The 19937-nt window shown below is 38.4% G+C and overlaps 2 protein-coding genes across 4 annotated transcripts; both read right to left on the reverse strand.

The window, feature by feature from the left end:
• Window positions 1-675: 675 nt before the first annotated feature.
• slc18b1 (solute carrier family 18 member B1) lies at window positions 676-13585 on the reverse strand. Of its 3 annotated transcripts, none has more exons than XM_064334437.1 (14): window positions 13190-13585; window positions 12604-12743; window positions 11083-11178; window positions 10921-10994; window positions 6345-6492; window positions 5590-5746; window positions 5205-5341; window positions 4982-5083; window positions 4063-4154; window positions 3745-3840; window positions 3441-3515; window positions 2739-2832; window positions 2275-2324; window positions 676-1960 (listed from the first exon to the last, which is right to left on the reverse strand). In XM_064334437.1, the coding sequence occupies exons 2-14, from the start codon at window positions 12700-12702 to the stop codon at window positions 1867-1869; spliced, it is 1314 nt and encodes a 437-aa protein (XP_064190507.1). In that variant the 5' UTR covers window positions 12703-12743; window positions 13190-13585; the 3' UTR covers window positions 676-1866. The 3 variants fall into 3 exon arrangements, with proteins under 3 accessions (XP_064190507.1, XP_064190502.1, XP_064190506.1); XM_064334432.1 differs by having other exon boundaries at window positions 13117-13578; XM_064334436.1 differs by lacking the exon at window positions 11083-11178 and having other exon boundaries at window positions 13117-13580.
• Window positions 13586-15712: 2127 nt separating this feature from the next.
• LOC135254349 (myc target protein 1 homolog) lies at window positions 15713-19610 on the reverse strand. The gene is made up of 2 exons (XM_064334438.1): window positions 19358-19610; window positions 15713-18046 (listed from the first exon to the last, which is right to left on the reverse strand). The coding sequence occupies exons 1-2, from the start codon at window positions 19410-19412 to the stop codon at window positions 17538-17540; spliced, it is 564 nt and encodes a 187-aa protein (XP_064190508.1). The 5' UTR covers window positions 19413-19610; the 3' UTR covers window positions 15713-17537.
• Between the last annotated feature and the right edge of the window lie 327 nt (window positions 19611-19937).

Below are 19937 nucleotides of genomic sequence, written 5' to 3' on the forward strand. Positions count from 1 at the left end.
TCTCAAACTCATATCATGTAGGGCCACATTCACTGCTAGTTTTTCAGCAGCCAAGTTAGGCCTTGGAACCAAGGAATGCAGACTCTTTAGCCAATCAGTGACTTAAGCACTTAAGTGCAGGAGCACATGAAAAATCAGCAGAGGCCCTCCAGTTTGAGATCGCTGCTGAAGACACTGAGTTCAGAAATCATTTGGCAGTAAGTACAGACTATGTAGTCACTAATTATACAATTGGTGACTAATGAGGTGCTCATTAATAAAACAATAAAACCTTTAAGCATGGAGATGGTAAATCATAGACACATAAGACCGATGACTGAGTAAAACCATTCTGGTACACTTCCTACAGATGCATTCAGACTCAGAAACATGAATTTAAGAAGGATGCAGGTGAGTGTGAAACAACTGTCAAAAAGCATAAAGGGAAAGAAAGCCGTGAGTGCTGGCCGGTGAAAATATTCTAATTGAAAAAATATATGCTCCAAAATATCTGAAACCTTGCTTTCCAAATTCAGTAGAAGGACGAGGAAATTTAAAAAGTATCACATCATGGAGTGGAGGTGATAATTAGGCCTATGTGTATTTTGTAATTAGTAGGCAGCTGAGGTAGGAAGGAAATAGACCAATTATTGTTTTATAAATGAATATATACCAGTTGATAAATCTACGCAGATGTAAAGAAGTCAAACCAGACCATTTATTTAGCAGACAATCATGGGTTAATGATTTAGCACCTGAAATGAAGCGTAAGGCACTATGGTAAACAGCATCCAAGGCATGTAAAGTAGAGGAAGCAGTGTGCATGTCCATAGTCTAAAACCAACAGAAATGTAGCTATCTCTTGATTTTATAACTAAAACAAGATTTATTCCTAAAGTAGAAACCTAACTTCATAAGTTAAAAAAAAAAAATTATTTATCTATGTGCAATTTAAAACTAAGCTTATCATCAAGCCAGATCCCAGGGTAGGTATAGCAAGATTCTCTTTCAATGCCTTTATCATCTAGCGTGCTGATTTTCAATTCATCTATGGACTGAGAATGAGACTGAAAATACTAGCCAGTTAGTGTTGCCTGCATTAAGTACCAGCTGTAGATCAAAAAGAGCTGACTCAATATAATTAAAAACATTCTGAAGTATTTGAAAGGCTTGGGCAAGGGTGGGGGGCATGGCAATAAATAACTATCATCAGCATATAAGCTAATATTACAATTTGAGTTGATTAAAGCATGTGAAAGATTATTAATATAAATAGTAAATAACACAGGACCCAGAATGGAGCCTTGGGGGACTCCTTTAGTTACTTCAAGAAAAGAGTATTTATGGCCATCAACACATACACATTAGATTCTATTAGAAAGGTAATTTGTAAATCAGTTTACTGCTGCAGACCCAAAACCAACATCCCTTGATCTATCAATTAAGATGGAATGGTCAACTGTATCAAAGGCTTTAGAAATGTCAATAAAAAGGGCAGCATAGTATTATTATTGTCATCATCCTACTCTTGATCCCTTGGTTCAACAGGACACAAATACATATGAAATAATCTGAGTTTCACTCTGGGCATTGCTGTTAGGTCACATAATGTTAAAACTGAGGAATGCTGATGCAAAACAAAGATAACAAAATAAGTTATTTTATTAAAGTCATTTGTTTCAATCAAACAGGTAGTGTTTAAATCTGACAGGAAAATAAGGCTGTCTTTGCGTTTACATTTCAAATTTGCTGATTTGAAATGTGAAAAGCCTTTCAAAAGAATTATGTAACTTATTAAAGTAATTGTTACAAACCGAATGATATGAATAAAATATATAAGAACAAAAAAGTGTAGCAATTGTTCAACTCTTTGCTTGACGGTGTTCCTCACTGGTATTGCGTCTGGACAGAGTCTGTTGGACTTTGACCTAAAAGCGGAGCACTTTCTTCTGGGGTTTCACCATCAATTACTCGAGAAGGCCTTGGAATGATACAAAATTTAATATAATTGAATACACGCACTGCTTGCTTCTTAATCTTGTAATCTTCATCTCATGTAAAAGAAACAGTACTGATCAAAGCATTCATAGTATTTGCAATGATAAAAATGTAAGGTGAAAACCTTTCACATTTTCTTAAAAATTTTAAGATCGCACTTAATACAGAAGATTCTTACATTTATAATAATTGAATGCCACATCAGAAGATTTGCAATATAACATTTAAAAAAACATCCACTTTCAAGATGTCTCTTTGTGTGGCTTGGCCTGATGTGTAGAATGCACAAACTCTCACCTGTTTGTCTGGACTCTTTCAGTTATGAAATATATGCCCAAGAGAATGGACTAAGGATGGACAAAAACACAAATTAATATGTTCCAATAAAATGTTTAAGTCACCAAACTATATTCAAATATGCCACTGTAAACAAAAATAACATTCCTGGCATGTTGTCTGTTATCTGTCTTATCTGCCATTATGCCGTCTACTCCCTGATTGCTTTTCATCTATCTACTGTACTTCCTGGCAACTCTACATTTAAGCACTTGTAATTTACTTTTATTTTATAAATCCAAACACATACAGCACATATGTACCAAAGTACAATACTGGTAAAAACATTGGCATCTTCCCTCAACAATACATCCCAGGCCACAAAAAAGACCTAGCTGTAACTTCCCAGGTCTGCCAGTACTAATTCAGCAGTAAATTAGAATTTACTGTAATTTTGTGTCAGAGAAATCGGTCACGTTACTCACAGCGAGAAAGCCAATTACTCCTTCGACGGTAGCGGCCCACTCAAAATTCATAGTCTGCGTCATGAAACCACCGAATGTCGGGCCAAAGAACATCCTTTAAGAGCAGAATTAAGTATGTCTGAACACCATTGAAGGTACTGTATATTATACCCCATTTTGTGAAGCACTCTCCTCCAAAGCACATGATGTTGCCATATGCTTCTTTTCACATCGCAGCCCACAAGCCAGGCTTGCACAGTCATGAGTCAGAGAAAGATGCTTCACGTGCAGCTTTAGCAAGCAGACTGCAGGTACCTGATCAACCAGCGGAGACCACTAAAGATATGATGCAGATTCCGACCAACTGAACCCTACCGAACTACAAGTAATTCTGCATCCCCTTGCAGGGCTACTGGCCACTGTTGGCACATGCTTGGTTGGGATAATGGTCCAGTCTTACAAACTTACAAAATCACCAGATAATAATGAATTCATTGCAGCTCAGTTTTTTTTTTGTTTTTAAAAAAATCCCAAACAAGTCATTTTTACTTGTGTTCTCTGGATGAGAATTATTTTTCTACAGTACCAAAATCAAATTAAAAAAACATTTACTTATTAACTACTGACAACTTGACCATGCCATATTTAGAGAATCTACCTTGATCAATAATTAACTTCTTCCTTGGAGACATAGCACAGCAAATTATGAAGATAAAAACCTACCCAATGGACCACACTGCTCCAAACAACCCAGAAACCAATCCTAGCGTGCTTAGGCCTTCCTCAAATCCATTTTCACTGGGATAAAGACAGGAGACATGTTTTCGTTTTTATATATACCTGTATTATCATCTGACTGCATTTATGGTACATCTAAATGTGTAAGAGTGTTGTATTTATTTAGCTGGGCTGTCATGCATATATTTACTTGTGAGTGTAGTGTATATCGTGTGTGAATAGAAGTGACTGTAGTGTGTGCCTGTGAGTGTGTGTGTGTGTGTGTGTGTGCTCACATACGCATACTCACTATGCACAATTGAGGATCTCTGGGAAGGTGGGTATTCCAGTCATTCCCAGGGAGAAGCCAATGATAGTCAGCATAAATATCAAGAGCCAAAGCTGACTAAAGAGAGAACATACATCTCAAATAACCATTTTTACAAGGTATATGCATATGTCATATTCTATTTTTAGTAAGATAAGAGGGATCAGGACAATTATGAGTGGGTTTAATGTCTCAAGAAATTAAAAGAATACTAGGTTTAATATCTCTATGTCTCCCATATCTAATCAGTCGATGAAGGCATTCTAGGTTTTATGACCAGAGAAATACAAACGTACCTACCTCTGAATGTGAAGAAAGGGGGCGGGGCCCAGTAAACAAAACCCCAAGGCTGTAGCCAAGCCACCCAGAACCATGAGCCATTTCCTAACGGACTTAACATATAAATACACCACCTCAGGAAAACAAATACATTTAGAAAACTTTATCCAACACCCCCCCCACAGGCTACAATGCACACCAGTTCAGAATGTACTGGTCCCAACTGTGATTTGTCAAATTAAACTGTTGATGTGGTATCAAATTGGCTCGTCCCTGCCATTTGGGTGGGCTTATCCAGAAATACAGTATTATTCTGGCCAGGTCAGTATCCATGAGGATAGAGAATAGCCTGGCAAGCAAGGCTACAATATCACCAATGATGGGTAAACCAGACATAAAATATTATCTGGTGGTGAGCTATATAAAGGAGCTTGTTCATTCTGGCAGCCATAATGTTTTAGAATGAGAATTAAATTAGTGTTAGCTAATGTGTCATTTTTAGATTTTTTATACTTTGTATTGTGTTATTGTTTTTTTAAGGCACAGAAACAGCAGCTACGTGAATTTCCCTATGCAAGATAATAAAGAATCATGACTGACTGACTGACATTCTAAAATATGAAATATTGAAGAATACAATTTTATTTTTTCTGAGGATCCCAGACTTCAGTTTAGGAGCCCCTGTCTTAAAATTATTACATCCCATTTTGAATTATGCTCAATTTATACAAAGCATGACATCAAAAGACTCAGTTCACATATCTTCTGCATGGTTTGACAATATAGAATTTATAATCCTTATGCACAGCTTAGACTGAAGTGCACAATAATAGGTTTACCATTCTTCAGTTCAAAATGTGTGCATTATAGTATGACTTTCAGCAAAACAGTGTAGAAAGAACATAGAAGTTTCTCTCAGCGAACACCTTGCTGTACTTACAGGAAACTTGTCACTGACAACGCCTAGCAAAGGTGATGACAGGCAGTAGGGGAGAGACACCCCAAGCAGCAGGAGTCCCACGTAGCCAGGGGACATACTAAACTATAGACTCAGAAGACAAAGGGAACAATACATTTCCACTTCACACAAAGCATCACGTTTCTACTTCAAGAACCACAGTAACATGCAGTTATATTTTCAGATAAAAATGATGCCACTCTACCTTTTCAGTGGCAAAAATGGACAAAGTTGCATCCAGAAAGCCTAGTCCTGAGCTCAATGTGAAGACCACAAAACAGATGAGAAAAACTTTTGGAAGGGTGAACAGCCTAAAAAAGGAATCCGTAGAGGGTACGGCATCTGAAGCGGAGAATTTTCAAAATGGAATGAATAGATCAAAAACAAATAAATCTATCATGATGTATCAACAATGCAGCATTTATACAACAGTACTATAACAGCGGTATTCAGTGGGGACAAAAAGATGAAAGCTGAGCTGCAAACACAAAAAAAGTGAGCTGGAGCAAATGCTGGCATTGGACAGTGATCAATGATATCCATAGTCTAGGATACTCAGACTCCTGGACAAATGCATGGCAGAAACTCACCAAAGGCTGGTAGCATATACATGTTGAATGGAACCATCAGAAAAAGGACGCAGCCCAAACTTATGAAGGGGAGCTCGTATCCAAACGACTGATATAACATCCCCCCGAAAGGAGGACCCAGTATCAGACCAAGGCCAGTGAAAATCTCCAAACAACCCTGAAATGAGAACACACGTGTTTGTGCGATGCCAAATCCACTCATCTACAGGTTGATATGTAAAAAATAAGAATTCCTTCCAGAATAAGTATGTTTGCTTATTTAAAGGAGGTGAAAAACTGCATTCAGGCTAAAATGTATGCAAGTCATCAAAAATAGTGGGCAACGAAGACACCCGCACTGAGAAATAATGGCAGCTTGCAAAAAAATTTCAAGGTGAAAAAATAAAGCAAGATGTTCACAGAAAAATATAAAACGAAACAAAATGTTTTTCATTTCATGAAGCATTAAATGAAGTAAAGGTTACATTTTCTGTTCAGAAGATAACATTGTGAGTTCATTTGCTTGCAAAAAATGCCTGAACAATGGGAAAAGAGAGTGTTCAATTCTGTTACTTAATGCTGAGGGCAAAGTGTGTTACAATTATGAATCCTGGTTGATGTATGGAGCAGCGACCTTGCCGTGACTTGCAAACAAGTCCATACATTGTCGTCTTGCAAAACGAAGTAACTACATTTTAATGCCCATACCATTTGTGTGGATTTGGTACTTATCCACATACCATTCTAGCTCTGACACACAGATCAACTATACTTACCAAAACAGTTGCTATATTGTTGGGGAATACTTTTGCTGAAATGGCAAAGGAGGACGTCATAGCAGCTGCAAAGCCAAGAGCATCGATAGACCTTATTATAAAACACAGTGCTACAAATGTTGTTGTCCCAGGAACTTTGTCCAGCAAGCTACAAAATGAAAGTAGAAAAATTAATCAAAGGATTTAGAATAAAATTTGCAAGGATGTACACAATCCATCCAATTTAACAGGCAGCAAGCATCTAGGATGGTTATCAGAAGAAGTGACTGTATTTGTTTGAACTTTTCATGTGCAAAATGAGTGAATGAGGAGTGCTGAATAGATCCAATAATGCACTTCATTTTTTCATATTTTCTTTTATTTCCTCTTTCATATTTGAAGCATTTGAGTGCCCTCTATAATTATTGGCACCCTCAATTAATATGAACAAAACAATGAATAAAATTCACTTTATTTTCTATACTCAGCAATCGAGAAAATCATATAATTGTACTGTGATATCATTGCTCAGAGAAAAAATAATGCAAACTTGTGTTTATTCTGAAAACCTGTGGCCCAAGGCCTATAACTGAGTTTTCAATAGGGTTTGGGTCAGGGGACTGGAACGGCAATTAAAAAAGCTTAATTCTGGGGACAGTTAATCATTTTTTGTGGATTCAGAGGAATTCAAAGGATCATTGTCCTGTTGGAAGATCCAACCATGACCCAGTTTTAGCCTCTTGGCAGAGGTAGACAGATTTTGTTATAAAAATCTAATGCCATTTTATGAAGTCCACGATGCCGTGGATCCTAACAAAGTTCCCAGGGCCTTTGGAAGCAAAACAGCCTCACAAAATCAGACAACCACCACAGAGGAGATTAGGTTATTTTCTGAATGACCACTCCTCCTTTTACACCAAACCCACCTCTTGTTTTTATGGGCAAAATGCTATTTTTGCCTCATCTGTCTATGAAACCAGGTTCAAAATAAATGGATGTTGACTTGAACTAGGATAGACCTGCTGGAGATGTGAATTGATCAAAAGTCGCTTTTCCACTGCATGGTACCGGCTGAACTCGACTGGACTGTACTCGTCTTTTTTGGTTTTCTATTGGGCAAAAGTTGTGGATAGTACCTGATGCCTGCTACTTTTTTTGGTATCACCTCCGTTGAGGTTCCAAGCGAGCTGGGGCGATACCAAAAGGTGACGAGAAAACCAGTGGCGGCTGGTGATAAAATTTTTTAGGGGGGCGCACTTTTAGGGGGGAACAACAAACTGAAGCAGCACTTCATAGCTCAGCAAATAAAATAAAATAAAATAAAATAAATAAATCTAAAAACAACACAACACACTGTAATGTTGCCTAAACACTGAACAGTAGCACTACTTGAACATATTTTGTCCTCCTTAATAATATAAAATAATATGTACAGATGACAATATGCCCATTTCCCCTAGGCTACATCACCTGAAGTTACCAACAGGCAACAGCTCAATTTCTAAATATGGAATTACTGAAGTAATTTTTACTCCCACTTCACATTCACATTACTTCACATTCTATGAAGTCATAAAAAGAGTAGGAAAATATTAGCTAACTCCAAGGTCATTTATAGAGCCTTCTGCTGTCATCTGCTGGAAAAAATGTGAATATGTGAATGCTGAAGTTTAAAGGAGGCAACAAAATTCACCAACCCATGGAATATCCCGGGATTATCGGAGCTCTCACTCTCATCGTGGCCACGCAAAACCAACTCAAAGGCTCCACAAAATTTCACACAGTCTATTATTCTGGACAGGATGTGTCGATTTTGTCATCTCTTCGTTGTGCCTTCTAATGCCAATCCTGTAGCCTTCATCTAGCTGTTCAGCAATGCTAAGCCTGCCAAAAAAATTTAGTCTTATACTATTGTCTTGACGGCTGCGGCTACTTTCGTGCCGTTTGCATTTTTCAGAAAGATGTTATAGGTCTTGTACCCCCATCGTTGTCCACAACGCTTCGGTGCCGAAATAGCAAACAGGGAACGCAATAAAAGGCATAACTCACACCACATCCAGCTAGCCAACTCCATTTGTCATAACAAGAGTGGGAGAAGCCCCGGGTGTAGGCTCGTCCTCGATCACTTGCCTGCTGCCGAACTTGTAAATTGGGTCGGTCCGGTCCAAGCTCCTTTATCCTCTTTTTTCTTCCAGTGAACACCTTGTGAAAGGGCGTTTTTGTAAGGAAATAACCAAATTTTCTTTGATTTCCGTGGTTCTACTTGAAGTTGCCATCTCCTGAAAGTACCAGTCAGCTAGCTAAGGAGCAGGAGTGACAGTCACGCATCCGTAGTTATATTAATGGCGGGCGTGAACATGAAAGATAGCGTCGAGAATTGTCCAATCACATTAGATCAAAAAACATAAAAACAATACCAATTCGCTGCCAATAAAAAAAGGAGTGTCTGGGGCGCAGAGAGACACCTGAACATTGTGGCATAATGTATTTTATATTTAACACAAAAGTGATTCAGTGGTGAAATAGGCGTGTATAAATGTAATAAACTTGACTCACAATCCTTATAGTGCTGTTTTGGAGTAATTTCCTGTGTGTGTGTGTGTGTGTGTGTGTGTGTGTGTGTATGCGCGCTAGCGCTGCGGACTGCGCTACCTGTCTTATCTCTCTGCTGTGGGGCAGCGGACCACTCTGCCCCATCGTTGCTAGGGGAACAACGTGAGCTTGATCTACGTTGGCAAGGAAAACCTCCTGCAAATTATGTTGAGCGGAGGGGCAGAAACATTTCTGCCCCTACAAATTCTGCCTAGCAACAGGTGAGCCACCTGAGGTGGCGAAGAAATAATAAACGTAACCGTTAATTGGTTAGTGTACGTCTATCGCTAATGTTGGAGTGAGAGCACCTATTATATTTGACAGAAAACGTAAATAGATTTGAACTATATATGAAATAGGCAAAATATCGGTAACAACCTGTACCTAGTTATGTAGGAAAAAATGTCCTTGTTATCCTTCAGTGGTTATTTTTTCAGTACTTTCGTAATTTTTTTTCTGTGCCGGCAAATAAGTCAGACGTGGTCCAGCGCTAGCTATGGGGACGTGTATCGACTACCCCATATAAATGAATGGAACTCGACAAAAATTTGCTAGCATACTGTATAAGTGTCCTATCTTGCGTATTTAAGGTTAATATGAGAAAGGGTGGTAGCTATCAGCATGTCTAGGAATCCGTACATATTCACTGTTGTAACCCAAGTTGCAGGATGCAAAATAGCCGTTAGGAAAGCAGTTTGAAATTATGAAGCAACCTCTGCGCCATTGCATTTAATGGGTCGTGATGAGATAATTCCAAGCGTGTTGCTTATTATGTGTATTTTTACAGGACTTACATTTTAATAGGTAACGATGTCCAGTTCTCTCTAAAAAATACAAAGTAAATACACTAGCAGTTAGGGTGGTCGATACACCCCCCCCCCCTCGGGTGGTTGATAATAGGTGCTCTCACTCTAGCTAGCTAAAGTTTTCAATTTCAAGTTAAGTGTGATTTTATTTTAATTTTTGAAGTTTATTCAGTTCAAGTTTGAACAAGTCTTTATTTTATTATTCAGTTTGTAAATCTTTCTGCTCCCTGGCACTTACAGTGTAGCCCATATAATAGAATAGGGCTACCGTAGACTAATTGGCTACCTTTATTTTTTGTGATAGTGACGTCATACAAAACTGCTCCACCAGAAATGCCATGCTAAAATCGCCACTGGTTTGACTTACTGTAATTTAATGACCTAGCCTATGCTTACTGTGTGAACTGAACTTTGTGTGTTCATGGCTATGAATAACTGTTAGATAATGCGTACTGTACCTTATCGGACCTGAGTTTTGTAATTGTTACAACAGCCTTCGGTATGCACTTATTGTACGCCGCTTTGAATAAAAGCATTTATTTGTGTTCTCTGACCTTCCCCATGTTGATGGATGACTAAATTAGTTTTAAATGTGTGTCACTTGGTATTTATACCTCAACTGAAACAGAAAGACATGGATAGCCACTTAAAGTAAATGGGAACATGCTATTAGATTTTGTTCATAAAAATTTCTAGGAGTGCCAATAATTGTGATACATGTTTTTGAGGGGGGGAAATACAGTAGGGAAGACCACTTTTCCAATCATAATAGAACTGTAGAAATGTTTGACTAGAATTTTGGATTTTGATTCAATATAATGAATGTGTTCAGAGTTAAGCATATGACAAATGCCAATTTGGACAGTATTATTTGTGTTTTCAGGATTTTGATACCTATGAACAGTACAGTTATGTGTCCTTACTCAGACCTTTCCTATAGCAGTATGATAGTAGTGATAAGAATTCTTAAAGCAGGAAACAGTCTAAGATTATTAAACAATATTACTGTAATGCACTCTGTCCTTAACTCTGAGAAACAGATTAAAGGCAATATTGCACATTCATAATGTGCGTGCTTGCTGTGGTTTGTTTAAATGTCAGCAACCAAAAAACAGCATTATCTGAGACACAGAAAGCTCAAAAATTTACAGTCAGACTGTGAGGACTTAAATCTCTGAGAGAAACAACTCCAAACTTACCCAAACAGAATAGTGCACACTGATGACACAAACAGACCTGAAACTAGCATAAATTTTGCACCAATCTGAACAATCTGAAAAGACATGAAACCACAATTGTGATAAAATGCACAACACAAAAACATTCTGCACTGTCTGGAAACATCCCAGGGTGGCACTTACATATTTACCCAGTATTAAAGATCCCATCAAATTGCACAAGGCATAGCACCCAAAAATGAGGCCAATAACAGTTTGACTGGCCCCTTTCTTCTTTGCCTGGATCAGAAACAAACACTCCTGTCACTTTCAATGTATTCAGACAAAGAGACAAAGTTATAAACAGAAACACAGAGCCAGGACATTCAAATGAGGATCACCTTAGTGATGTCCTGCTTTAATATTGACCTTGAGAGGGGGCGAATGATTTATTAAATGTTTACAAGAATCTGAATGGCATTTCAGAGATGCTGTTAAACTCAACAATGCAGGCACAATTATTCTTTATTACTTTATTTTTTATTTATTTTTGAGGGGGTGGGGATGGATGGGTACAGAATTATATCTGTTTTACTAAGTAAGTGAGACAAGATGTCTAGAAGAAGAAAAGGCACAAAAATAAATTATAATATAAATAAACAAACAAAATAAATCCTGCATTTAATTGTGTTCTGCAAAACATGACAAGATGGAAAAGTCGGAAAACCCCTCATGAGCAAGGAATAACTATCCAGTAAGAAATACGGATGGGTGCGAGTAATGGATTGATGATTACTTGTCTGATATGTGCCTACTCTATCTTTTTTTTCCTCATAAAGGCTATGTATGTAGATGTTGGAACTTGGCTCCATTTATTAATTTATCACACAGTATAACTAGACTACCCACTCTATACAGTCATTTGTGGACATTAAGCTGACACTGTTGCAAGTATGATATAACTGATGGCTTACATGTTCTCACATTATTTTATTATATTATATATATCGAGTCACATCGATGGGCATTAGGCCTAATTTAGTACGGTGATTATCTTATTCAGGCGCTACTTTTTAGCCGGGCATCAATATAAAAATAATGCACACGTCTTCAGCCCAGCCATTTTATATTGGTTTTGTGGGCTCACAACAGTTAAGAATAAAATTATTCGTATCATATCTGACATTGACTGTGTTTACTGACACAATAGGATAAGCATTAAGACTTTATTACGATGGGAAAACTTGGGTATTGATGTGCGCGCATGCATTTTCTATGCAACGAGTGGTGCCGCCAAGACCCGTTTAAAAATAGATTCTTCCCCATGCTAGGAATCGATTTGGAATCGAGCACATTATATATATCATTGACCTGTGAAATAATTTTAAATCATCATCCCAAGTAAGCATGTAGGAATTGATATGTAGGCGCAGTGTAAGCCTTCAACCAGAAGGAATCCTGTCATTTTATCAAACATCGTGCGCATGCACTTCACGTGTGCCTCAACACTCCTGCGCTTAATCAAGTCGCTGTCCCAAGGATCTTCCCTATCCAATACACGTGGTTCCGACAACAACGACCTCATTGAAACAGCTCCAAAGCAAAACAGAGTAGTATTGTTCTATAATTGACATGTAGCCCAATAAGCCGCTTAACTATTTCGCCAGTTTAAAAAAGAACGTACATTCATAATTAGGTAAATTAAACTTTTATATTTCAAATTACCTCATAGGGGAAAAAAGGTCCCAGTATGGAGTAACATATCATTGAACTGAAATTTACAGATGCAACTGATATCAGTGTGAGGACCTGTTGTCTTGACATCCTCGGGGTTACTGTAGGGGTTTCCTCTAGCGCATTGCTATCTGTAGAATTGCAACAAAAAAGAAACATATCAGGCTACAGTGAAACGGACATCAACGAAACAGCACAAAAGTTGCGATATTAACTGATGATACATGCCTATTCACTCGTAGTCTAAACATACTTGTGGGGGGGAGCACTTTTCAGGTCCTAATCACGAGATTATAACTCCATGTACAGAATAGCACCCATCCGTTGAACCCTGCCACTCGGGTAACTGTTTATAACTACACTAATGCGATACCCCAAAATATCCCAATAGATTAATTTATCACGTTTATGCTGATGTTCATTAGCCTAGTCGACTCAATATAAGATATTAACCTACACAAAACTGTTGATAAATAAGTTAATTACGTGTGGATGTTTACCAACCTGTTCCCCGAACACCGTTTGGTTCCATGTTTATATGGTAATAAAAGCTACTTGAGGTTTTCTCTGCCTTCACCTGAAATAACGTCCTTGCCGGTGGCATGCCTAAACTTGTTTTCGGATTCGTCGTGTCATCTCATTTGTTTACGACCAATTTCTCATTCGTTGAAGGTTGTATTATATCCGGTTTGTTACCAAAATTATTGGTACAATTGCGCATCACATTTTTACAAAAGCTCAAGCAGCTGACAGACAGACGGTTGCAACTGGTGGTTAGCTTTTCAATGGAATTGAAGCCATTCAAATATCCGGAACTAATCGCTCATATATGGCTAGTTAACCGACAAAAACTAAAGCAAAATGATGGGTTATGGTTTCAGTTCAGAAATAAATTAAGGCAATATGCATATTGCCTGCCTGCATGACCGTGGAGTTTTCTTCATGCAGTCCGTGTGCCCCTTTAACTTGCTCCTTAACCCTTCCAAAATATTACACGTGCTTAAAGGAGCAGTTGGCTAAGATGCGCGTTTGCTTCCCGGTTCAATTCATTTATTAGCGCAACATTTAAGAGATCTTTCCAGCCATTGTGGCTCGTCATCAAATTTAACAACCAAAACGCGGTTTTGAACCCATCCTGGCATCTCCTAAGATGCTGCCTTTCTCTAAGGTGGTACTGTACCACAGGGGTTCCCAAATTGTGGTCCGGTTTCACAAAGAATTCAGATCGGGCTAACAGAAAAAGGGTAGTCTTCATGGTATTTCATACAGTATTTTATACCTCTTAATAAGATAAACCATGTCTGATTTATACATCAGAGGTAGCCTAATATAATGACAAGTGTAATTCACTGCATATTATTAATGTTGCAAAATAGCCTACATGCTTTATACAGTTAGTATATGATATTCCTATTGTCGTAAATAGCCACCACATCTCTGCATGCTGTCATACATTAACTATTTTCTTAGAGGTAGAGGTCATCAACCAGATGGCATGTTTATGGCATACTGAGAGGTTTAAGAACCCCTCCTCGAGTCGTGCAAAGTACTCCCGACAAAGCAACTACATGTATTCCCTGTTGGTTTCTTCCTGTAGAAGTGAAACAGTTGCAGATTGCTCAGGGGTTACTTTCATTGTCTGTCTCAGGAAACACATCCATGGCATCCCTTATTGGTAGAGCTAATCTATTCTTCATTTTACGAGACATGATTGAATACAGGTGTGGACAAAAAGGCACATGCTCTGATTTGCCTATCTGGATAAAATGGGTGGGATAACCACACCCTCTGTGCCTGGACAAAGTACACAAGATATCAGTCGTGCAATTCAGCTCAGTGTTACACCAGTGTAACATTACCTGTGAACAGACTAATTTTAATACTAACTGATTTTTATTGATTTAATCTATTGAACTGAACTAGATTATCTGATAACATATTTGATGGATATTTCTGCCTAGAAAGACCAATATTACAGTGAGCGTAGGAGTGAGGGGGTAAGAGCAACACTTCCAATTGCCCATGGTTTTTGGACCTACTCAGTTTTTACTGTCATTTAAATGGACACCCTTGGCAAAAATGCATGCACTATTTGAACTACATGTCTCACAAAAAAAATGAGAAATGAAACAAAGGTTCTTACGGAGCCCCTAAAGCACTAATTGTGTTCTGCCATGGTTAGCTGATGTGTTTTTGGGGGGTCATATAGCCTAATGAACATTATTAAGGCTGAGTGTTTGACATGGAAGTGGCAGGTACCACAAATTCCACGATTTTCCCCATCTTTTGCCATTTCTTCTATTTCCTCATTTTGTTTGCTTTTCATGATTTTTCAGCAGTTTTGGATGTCAAGTGTCAACCTTAACTTAGCCTACAGTGTAATTTGTAGGCTATAGATCCACACAAAGTGTGACAATGTATACTCAAAAGTGTTGATGCCCAGCGCTCCTTCCCCTGTTACAGTAGCATCAGTGGCAACAGATCAAAGTAGTATTGTACCGTATCAAAGCTCACCAAAGGTCAAAGATCAAACCTTGCAATGTACGACCTACTGTAGCAAAACAGACTTTAAAGAAATGAAAATGTTTTATTTTAGTGATTTGAGCGTGCTCAATTTCTAATCTTCTGTTAAATTAAATGCAAAAAAAGCATGCTCTTTTTTTCGTGATGAATTGAATTAAGTGATGAAATGTCCAAGCCTATCAATGTGCGATTCTGCTCATAGGGTGTTCCTAGGAGCCGTCAACTGCCTTTTGATTTATTTTTTATTTCATTACTGTTGCTACTGTTGTGCATGTTATTTTCCCACTGCTGCGCATGAGATCTATTAATTAATTTAATAAATTAATATTATTATTATTTTAAAAAACGATTTCTTCTATTTTACCAAGATTTTTAACAACTTTGCCATGACTGCTCCAGCCTTCAGCCATTTTCTGTGACAAACACCCAGCCTTAATCATGATCACTGTTATTTTCTGTGTCTTGAACGGTCCCAAACTCTGCACTAAAGATGACAGGTGAAAATACTTGTAAAATATAAGCAGCAATTTAATTTAGCTGAGATAAAGCAAAGAGCAGACAGGAGGGCAAAATGCAATTGTAATTTTTAATCTGGCTTTATTAAGACTTTAGGACATGTACAAGAAGTGGATTTAAAACTATGTTACATTTTCTGTACAATTTTATGCACTTGAGGCCACGTGAGGAGGTAAAATAGACTTCATCATGTGGCCCACTTACACCTCCATGCAAACGAATCATTTTCTATATTGCAAATCCAATGTTGTGCTGCTTCATTCAGGGTTGGAGGCTACTGCACTAGGTACTGAACATCTCACCAGCCACTAAAACGATTGTTTCCTGTACTCTTACAAAGCTGTGCCCAAACACTGAATTGAACCTGTAACCTCCAACATACAGACCCGTAACCACTCTGCAACACTGCCACCCAGACAAAGTGGCAAACAATCAGTACAATCATACAATCATAAATAAAATGCACTAAAACATCATTCAATTATAAAGCTGAAACTGCTGAACACCGTTGATGGTCCATTTGCACCACATATTTCCCCAAGCTATGCTGTTTGGACACAGTTCTCTTTTTTTACTGCCACAATTTGCTGCTCTACTTTATTCAACATTCATGGAGCAATCCACTTTCAATTGCATCGTTGTCATGTTACATTTCCTGTTTCCTGAAGAAGATTTTTAAAAAACAGCACAGCGTGGATCTGCGGGACTGCTAATGTGAGAATCTGGAGTTTGAGAAAGTTAAGAAGAGCAATTATGTGGCAATGAACACAAACCACACAGTCAGTGGGCTGCCATTACAGACATCGTGCTCATGAATCATTTAAAAAATAAATAATGAGCTACTGCTAGGGCTGGTTCGTTTAGATATGAACTTGTATTTTGCTTTAACCTTCAAATGTCTTTAAATGCAACTATATTCCAGTTTCGATGATGAGGTTAATGAATTTTTCAAATGGCTGATGTTTCAGAAACTGCCATTTTGGTGTAATACATTAGATGTCATATAAAGGGGGAAAAAAATCTACATCATGATGCTAGTTGTCATTCTATATCAGCTCCTAAATATTATTCCAGTTTTGCACTTTTTATGTTCTAGAAATGACCTGAACCATTTCATGATTTTTATAATGTAGGCCTAGAAAAACTTTCCCTTGCTGTTGATACAAATATTGTATCTATTTTCTTTCCAGTCAAGCTGCTAGTTCTTTAAAGCTAACCAAGACCTTTTTCTAGTGTGTTTTTGTGTGTGTGTGTGTATACGTGTTTGTGTGTATTTAAGAGACAGTAAGGTGTGAGATCAGAAGAAAATATTAATATCCTAGCATCCATTCCTTTCTTTTATAAGTGAAATTTGTGAAAGGACACTATTATTCATTTAACTGTACTGTCTTACTTCTCCCAATGTTGCACTTTTTTCCAAAACTTTTCAAAGTGCGTTATTTTCATGCTTGCAAATATATAAAAATGTATAAAGTGCAAGAAAATGGGGGATTTTTTTCATTGATTCTTCAGAAGTAGAATCTTGAGTGTTTGCAAGAAATACATTGATACCAATTTGCTTGCGGGGCCTTTGAATGCATTCCCAATTTTGGGCTTGATATAATCTGAGGCTGCATAGGATTCCTCTCCAGAATGCTAACTTTACAGTGAACACATCCCCAAAAGATAAGTACATTAATTTCACCTGCGTTTCCAGTCCAGTTATAGCTTGTTGCCAGTAGGGACGGAAAGGGCCAGCAGGAGTTTCCAAAGTCACAAGAAAAGGAGGCAGAGAAGGAACCTGGTCTCGCCACTGTGGGGCCACCTCTCATTGAAGCTGCTAAGACGTGCCCAGCGGACAAGATGAAAGCTCTGCTGTAGTTGCCAAGTCTCTACTCTGTTGCTGCTCAGTCTCTGCTCCCCATGATCCTCACCTGAGGCACAGCGCACGCCTCCTCGAAGGCCAGGAGAACGCTTTCGTAGGGGGGCGGGGGCGTCTGCACTGCTCGCGGGCCCCTTGGTGGGTCACGGTCGGACCGGAAGGAGGACAGCCGCACCGGGGGCACTCTAGCCGGAGCGGACGCAGTAGCGGTGGGGCTCGCAGCGGGGGCACCGTCGTCACCCTCTGCCTGGTCGATCGCTAGCGGCGGGTGGTAGGGGGTGGCCCGGAAAAGGGGTTTGTGACCTGGGGATTCTGACGGATCCAGTGACGACTCGCGATAGAAGCCGAAGGCACCACTGTGGCGGAAGAGTCCAAAGCGGTTGTGAGGGGGGCTGCTGGTGGAGGAGGCGCGGCTCCGTCTGGTGATTCGGGCTGAGGCCTTTCGTCTCGAAAGCCAGGTCAGGAAGATGTAGATCAGGGCTCCCATCAGGAGTCCCACCAGCATGGACAAGCAAAAAGCCAGGATCAAGCTGTCTGGAAAATTAGACAGGGTTCATTTGACCTGTGCACTGCTCTCAACCAATAAGAATATAGATATTACTCCAATGGTGGGTATTAGTTAATCCTGCAGTGTACCTATGCAGCATGCTCAAACGTGTTCATTTTGAATGTCAAATTATATATGGAAGAGCCATGAGAAATACACAAAGTGATGAAAAACAGGGCAATAACCTAAAACGAAAGGCAAAACTGAGATTTTGTTGAAAGGTGATGCTCAGAAGAATATCAGGTGCAAATTAATCTGTAATGAAAATGTTGATCACAAGATGCTTGTCTCATAGTTTACACTTTTATCACACATAAAAATTAAAATATCTTTTTGAACATCATGATCATAACCATGGTTTAATCCACATTTCACCATTACTTAATCTCACAATTAAACACAAGGGTTTTTATTCTCTTTAAACATTTTGGGAAATACAGCAATCACCAAAATGAACTTATTTTGTAATAAAAACACTCGCAATTAATAATAATAATTAATAATTAACAAGAAATGTCAAATGGATCTTGGCCTTTTTTACATCAAGACCTTGCATGCCTTTCTTATAGTTTATTATTTTAAACTTATCATTCACAGAAATCAAGAGCAGACACGATGGAAGTATTAATGAACATTAGTATTACAGTGATTTGAAGTTCTCTCCAGGTATAAAAAAGTCTAAATTCATTTAATGATAAGTTTTTTCTAAACATTCATTTATAAAAGTGCAAATAGAAAATGAACATCATAATATAGTGACTGTAATGTCAATCTGCTATATGTTCATATTTAACACAAGCAAAAAGGTACAACCACAAGGATCACAAGCATAAAGTTACAGAGTGGACCAACTGACATCTCAAATGACCAAACTCTTGCATTTTTGCTTGGTAGAATGTTTTCCCCCAAAATATATTGTTATGTTTCATTGAATCAAAATCAAATCTTACTACCTACTGGATTTACTCCATAAATCATACTGTTTGTTTTTCAAGTCCATCCAATTACTTTGATTAATTATTATGTTTTTCTGTGTCATCGTGATTCTGTGATCAACCATATGTATTTAACTTTGTCAACTAATATCACTTGTGAAGACCTTACTCTAGGAAAGACATTGAAAGTATTTGTTTACCTAAAATTTATTGGGAGCTTTATAGAAGTACCATTTATTTAACTTGTGTTGAAACTAATCTAGTATAGCATAATCACTTTTTGGAGAAAGTTGAAGAATGATAATGGAAAAAAGACACTGCCAAATTAAACATGAAAGCAAAAACACCACCAGAGACTCTTACCTAAGTCATACGTTTTGAGAATATCCAAAATGAAGCTTGTCTTTTCCTCCGCCATAACACCCCCACAGAAATTACATGGACACCAACAGAGGAATCCTTCACATCAGGACGACTCCGGTTACCAGTGAACGCAGAAAGAACTGGGACTCGTTCCACGGTGGGTGGTGGGGTTAATTTTTGGGCAAAAAAATCTCACTGTTGCCTTTCCTGCTTTTCTGCTTAAAATTAGCAAGTGCGCCTTATCAGTGTGGGACAGGATTTCTGGGAAGTGTTATGGCTTCCTCCTCCATCATTTCCTCTGATTGACGTAATAAAGAACAATGGTGATTCGCCCCCCGTCCGCCACTGCAGGCTCCGTGGCCCGCTGATGCTTTGAGGAAGACAAGCATGTTTCGTCTTCCTTTTTCTCACGCACGGATTGCATAGACAACTAAGTGTCAGGAGGCTACTGTTGATTTTCCAATGAGACTGAAAGAAACTGAATCTACACTCATAAAGTGATACGCTACTTATCCTTTTTTTCAGCAAGGCTGAAAAACAAATCTGAAACATATAACGTTATATTGCAGTGTCCATTTTG

The sequence above is a fragment of the Anguilla rostrata genome, chromosome 1 (genome assembly GCF_018555375.3).
Source record: "Anguilla rostrata isolate EN2019 chromosome 1, ASM1855537v3, whole genome shotgun sequence".
NCBI classification, from domain to species: domain Eukaryota; kingdom Metazoa; phylum Chordata; class Actinopteri; order Anguilliformes; family Anguillidae; genus Anguilla; species Anguilla rostrata.

Excerpts from the sequence above, each read along its gene's own strand:
- slc18b1 (XM_064334432.1), bottom strand. The coding sequence starts at position 13,216 with ATGCCACCGGCAAGGACGTTATTTCAGGTGAAGGCAGAGAAAACCTCA. Across the intron at positions 6,493-10,920 it reads GTGTGCACTATTCTGTTTGG|CTTGCTGGACAAAGTTCCTG; the intron begins GTAAGTTTGGAG and ends TTCATTTTGTAG. Across the intron at positions 3,841-4,062 it reads CCCTTTCTTCACATTCAGAG|TCAGCTTTGGCTCTTGATAT; the intron begins GTAGGTACGTTT and ends TTCTCTCTTTAG.
- LOC135254349 (XM_064334438.1), bottom strand. The coding sequence starts at position 19,412 with ATGGCGGAGGAAAAGACAAGCTTCATTTTGGATATTCTCAAAACGTAT. Across the intron at positions 18,047-19,357 it reads TCTCAAAACGTATGACTTAG|ACAGCTTGATCCTGGCTTTT; the intron begins GTAAGAGTCTCT and ends CTAATTTTCCAG.